The sequence below is a fragment of the Capsicum annuum genome, chromosome 6, assembly GCF_002878395.1.
Source record: "Capsicum annuum cultivar UCD-10X-F1 chromosome 6, UCD10Xv1.1, whole genome shotgun sequence".
In the NCBI taxonomy this organism is placed as follows: Eukaryota; Viridiplantae; Streptophyta; class Magnoliopsida; order Solanales; family Solanaceae; genus Capsicum; species Capsicum annuum.
In genome coordinates, this window is record NC_061116.1 from 197,630,142 (window position 1) to 197,635,553 (window position 5,412).

General features: G+C 32.9%; 1 protein-coding gene and 1 non-coding gene across 2 annotated transcripts; both read left to right on the plus strand.

Annotated features, from left to right (window-relative positions):
- Window positions 1–637: 637 nt before the first annotated feature.
- On the plus strand, window positions 638–4,501 carry LOC107876052 (dormancy-associated protein homolog 4). Its single transcript, XM_016723030.2, has 3 exons — window positions 638–1,249; window positions 2,230–2,305; window positions 3,960–4,501. Exons 1-3 carry the CDS (start codon window positions 916–918, stop codon window positions 3,985–3,987), a joined length of 438 nt encoding a protein of 145 aa, XP_016578516.1. The 5' UTR covers window positions 638–915; the 3' UTR covers window positions 3,988–4,501.
- Window positions 4,502–5,289: 788 nt separating this feature from the next.
- On the plus strand, window positions 5,290–5,362 carry TRNAA-UGC. The gene has a single exon. It is a non-coding gene; the product is annotated as a tRNA-Ala (tRNA).
- The last annotated feature ends 50 nt before the right edge of the window (window positions 5,363–5,412 follow it).

Below are 5,412 nucleotides of genomic sequence, written 5' to 3' on the forward strand. Positions count from 1 at the left end.
TTCAAAAATAAATAAAAGCGGGATATTAGTAACTTTTAGACTAACAAATCCTCTATATCCAAAAGATTAATTTAAGCTAGACATAAGTCATTAAAGCGACCGTGCTAGAATCACAGGACTCGAGGGGTGCCTCACACCTTCCCCTCGGTCAACAGAATTCCTTATTTGGATTTCTAGTTAGCATACCAAAGAGAAAGAGTCATTTCCTTTTGATTGAGGATTCAATAAGGTGACTTGGAACACCCAAACTCAATTTCAAGTGGCGACTCTGTAAATAAAATAATCCCTATTCAAACGTCACTTTAATTGGAAAAACCCATTTTCTCTAAAACCAATTCTCTAGCGGGGTTGGATGTGGTAAAAATAGAGGTGTGACACCGCCTTCTACAATCTACCTCTAACTCTGCCATCCAACGCTGCGGGTGAAAATGGCCGGCTAAAAATATAAGATCCCCAATACTAACAAAATAATTCACGATTCAGGTGAGTTTCTAATTATAGAACAAAATGCCCATTCATTAATTATATTTCTAGTACTTCCACTAAAAAATTCAATGGCTTTAGACAGCCATATTAATCGGACGTCCATCAAATTCTTACTTTATTCGTTTATAAATACCCTCTATATACATTAACATCAGATTAATTAAATTAATTTGATCTACTAATAAAATTTCGTTTCATTAATAATTTACCTCTCTCTTTGTTAACTTGTAACAGTCGCATTCTGGTGGTGTTCCCGTCCCGCCTAACATACTTACCTTCCTATATTTTCAAACATTTCGCATCACCTCATATACGGTTGTTACAAAATAAAAACTGTATAAACTACCAAAAAAAAAAACAAAAAAAAAAATAAATTAAATTAAATTGCTCTAGATATCATTGGATTACTATTATTATTCTTATTAAGTTATGGGTTTTCTTCACAAGCTGTGGGATGATACACTTGCTGGTCCGACTCCGGAATCGGGTTTAGGTAAACTACGTAAATATAACTCATTTTCTGGACGTTCTTCATGCAGTGCTCCTTCGTCCCCCACGACGAACCGTGGCCTCCACCACCAGCACCAGCACCAGCATGGCCCTGGTGGTGGTGCGGCTACCGATGATGTGATGCCTGTTTCAAGGAGCATTACGATTCTACGCAGCAACTCGATGTCTGTTCGATCTGGGAATACTACGCCAGATTATGGATCTGCTCAATCTTCTCCAGCTTTTTCTAGCGCTTGTACTTCTCCATTTTCACGTTAGTATTTATTCTTCATTTAAAAAATTAATATTCTTTCCTTATTATTCTGTTTCTACTAGGTAAAAATACATAAAGTAGCATACCTAAGTATTAAATTATAAAAAATAACAACACTTTTATCAAATTACATTTTGTAGCATGTGTATTTGTATTTTTGTAGCAACAGTTTTGCAAAAATACAAAATACATATGATCATAAGGGTAGTGAAAATCATATGTATTTGTATTTTTGTAGCAACAGTTTGGAAAAATACAAAATACAACTTGCTATATTATGTAATTATTAAACTGTTACTATGAAACTTATCATTAAGGAGATAGGTATGCTATTTCTGAATTTTACCCCTACTACTATGCCAAATATTTTAATTTTATTTACCCTTTCGCTATATTCTGCATATATACTCATTTGTTAGCGGATCGTCATATATTTGTTCCACGATTCTAAGTTATTCAAGTTTTTTGACACGTAAAACTCACCAATTCATGCCTATTTGAATTTTATTATATTTTGATGATAAATGTGAGATAATTCGTTAATAACAAGAGTAGTATGAGCTAATTCTATTACATTGTTAGATAAATTAGTGTGAATTTTCTGTTTATCTAGTTGGATTGTCAAAGATGCGTCTGCATCTTTTAACTCCTTAAAGTTCGTTTTTGCATTAATAAAATAAAATTGTCGGTAAAAAAAAAAAAAGTATTATGAATGACTCTGGTATGAAATATCTTAATTTTATCTTTCGCCATACTTTGTGTATTCACTTATTAGCGGATTGTCTTATATTTGTTCCTTGATATTAAGTTATTCAAGTATTTTGACGAGTAAAACTCATCAATTTATGCCTACTTGAATTTTATTATATTTTAATAATGAATATAAGACAATTTGTTACTCCAACGTATGATTGAGGTTAAATTAAAATAATTTGGATTGTACTAATTATAGAAACAAAATCTCTATTGGCTTCCTACAGCAAGCACACCAAGGAGGAATTACAAGAAGCAACAGAAGGCAAAAGCAAATATGGAACCCTCTGCTAACTATGATTGGTTAATTATCTCATTCCTTAGCTTGCCCTTCTTATATAATTGCTCTTTATTTGCTTTTGTATAGTTTTGTAGTTTAATTTTTAAAGCTGCATGCATTAGCTAGGGACCATAAAATTAACTCAAAAAATTATACCTTGTTCAATTTACTTAAGTTAGAATTAATTATTGAGTCGCTCATGTATTAGCTCGGGTTATTTTAGCCCATTAAAATTTAGATTGATGTTTAATACAAATCGGTCATCAGAAAATTTATTAAATATTTTTTTATTTAATATATTATATATAATCACAACAAAGAAACCTAATGATTTTATGAGGTACTCGTACTATAAGTTAAATTAATAGAAGAATCAATAAAGCAATTAAAAATTTAAAAATAAAACCTTACAGATTGATCTTTGTCTCACTTTTTAACTTATTTCAACCCAAATAATTTTTGATCGAATAAATAACACACATATTTATTAATTCAATACATTATGATTCATCTAAATTCAGTCTTGGCAAAACCCATCGCCAGATCGTACGCACCGTCTTTCACTTAGACACTGCAAGTAGACGTTGTTCATTTTTGGCACCTCAAGTAGCCATAAAGTGTCATTTTGGCAACTTTTGCTGAGCAAAGAGAGTGTATAACATTCGCTTTTAAGCACGTTTGAGGATATTTTCGTAATTATTTAGGGGTATTTTCATAATTTTACATCTTCTTCCTCACATTATTTTCTCCACACAACTTTTTTTTAGCTTAACCTCCATTAGTGGAGGTAAAATAACACTCAAAATAAATTTCACTCCATTAACATGCCTACAACAATAATACACACCATGAACACAAAATAATACTCCTTCCATTAATCAACCGAATACACCCTCTAACCCCAATTCTCCACCATTACACCATAAACACAATAACAGCAACCCAATGACAATTAACAAAGGTTTTTGGCACTCTGTGGATTTCGACAGAGGTTTTTGCAATTGGGACGTTTGGGACCGGAGTCTATGCAATTTCCGGCAGATTCTCGCCGGAGTTCTCGCTGTCTCTCCCTCTATTCCGTTGTTCTCTGTCTCCAGCGTGCAAGTGAATTCAAAGGCTGTGGTGTTTACGAGCTTCCTTTAAATAATATGTGCCGTTCTTTTCATGTTTTATTGATTGGCAGGACCTAAAAGAAAAGATTGGACTGGAATTTTAGTGGTTATATTTTTTCCGGATTAATTAGATTAGTTTGAGTTGAGTGTGGGATTTTGCTGTTATGGTTACTTGTACATCAGCTGGGTTATATTCAACCTCTACCATTGATGGAGGTTAAGCTTAAAAAATGATTGGGTGAGAAAGATGAAGTCAAAGTATTTTTGTAATTATTTGGTCAAAAATCACGTGTTATTAATTTATTGGACACCATGTCAAAAGCGAGTGCAACTCACACATTAGGGCTGATGCAAAAATGTGTCAAAATGACACACTACTTTATGGCTATTTGAGATGCCAAAAGAGAGCAAAATCTACTTGAGGTGTCAAAGTGAAAAATGACGCCAAGTTGAGGGATTGACGATGGGTTTTGCCTTCAGTCTAACTCGTCCATTTAATACCTATATATGCATCTTCTCTTATCATATGATATTCTTAATTTCTCATACAATAATTGTCTTGTAGGATCGTGCTAAGTTCTTGGGATCGTTGACGAAAGAAGCAAAAAGATGCAACTATTTTGTGTGAAGAAATGACTGCTGCAATTATAGAACTTAATTAAGCCTTTCGCAAATCAAATTGACAGAAAGGTTTACCGGCTACTAATTAAAGGGAATTTCCAATGTTGTTCATACATGTAATATATATTAATAATATGTACATATTAATAAGTGTATTAGAATAAATAACAAGAATAAGAAGGTTCTAGTAGTACTAAAAGAACCACTGCATCATATAGATGATGATTATGTTAATAATATCAGGGAGAGAGAAACTACAAGTAGGAGATTTCACTAATTATTTTTTATTTTAAAGTTGTTTAATTAGCTGCTTCCTCCATCTGTATGGAGTGATGCTTTTTTAGGTGGAGATTGGTCTCATTAAAGGGGACTGTTATATATCACTATAGATGGTTTACTATATATGTTGTAAGTTAGATGTACTCCACACTAATATTGTTCTTTCAATAAAAACTTAATAAATTAAGCTCTTGTTTAGTTCTATAATTTGTTGCTGGATTGTCTTGTTGTTTATATAAAATGGGGTAGCTCTTATATATGGTTTTGTTAATCTTGGGTGATATATTTGAGCAAATTATTCAAGATAAAGGCACATTTAGGACAAAATTTAAGTTTTTCAACATCAAAATAAAATTTAAAAAGAAGCACCTCCCCCGGAAAAAGCAAGAACACCCCCCCCCCCCCCCCCCCCCTTTATTTTCACCTCTTGAAATCAATAATATTCTCACTTATTATTCAGTGTTGCCTAAATCATCAACCGATGGTGGAAATACTCAATCATTTAAGCAAGTCTTATCGTTACTTGTTCAGTAAGCAAGAACACCAAAGTTGAGCTTATGAAAGTTTACTAATAATATGTGACACTGCAGAACAAAATAGAAAACAAGTTGTACTTTCAAGACATATATAGGACCCCTCAAAGGTACTTGAATTTGAAGCACTTAACTAGGATTGTAGTCCTAAATGTAGATATTACATGATGTTATCACTGATTTTGTTAGAGCACAAATTTCAGAACACATTGTGAAATTGGAATCGAAAAGAAATTAGAATGTGCCAGCTATAGGAAAATCATGATTGGGATAACAAATCAAAAGTTATAGAACTTCGTCGAAATAAAATGGCTCTTCTTTTATCTTTTTGTTTATCTTGAATGGGGAATTATTACACATAGTTTGTCCAATGCATTTTTTTTTTTGGTTTACACCTTGTAATTCTCTAACGGCAGAGGTATAGTGAAGTAATTATGGTTTGACAAAGTAAGGTCATGAGTTGGGGATGTAGCTCAAATGGTAGAGCGCTCGCTTTGCATGCGAGAGGCACGGGGTTCGATCCCCCGCATCTCCACTTCTTTTTTAAAAGTAATCCTTTTTCAGATTTAACCAAAAATTCGTCTT

What these genes read in the sequence shown, in the direction of transcription:
- LOC107876052 (XM_016723030.2), top strand. Translation starts at nt 916, where the DNA reads ATGGGTTTTCTTCACAAGCTGTGGGATGATACACTTGCTGGTCCGACT. An exon ending in TTGTACTTCTCCATTTTCAC is followed by an intron (nt 1,250 to 2,229) that starts GTTAGTATTTAT and finishes GGCTTCCTACAG; the next exon opens with CAAGCACACCAAGGAGGAAT. An exon ending in CCCTCTGCTAACTATGATTG is followed by an intron (nt 2,306 to 3,959) that starts GTTAATTATCTC and finishes ATTGTCTTGTAG; the next exon opens with GATCGTGCTAAGTTCTTGGG.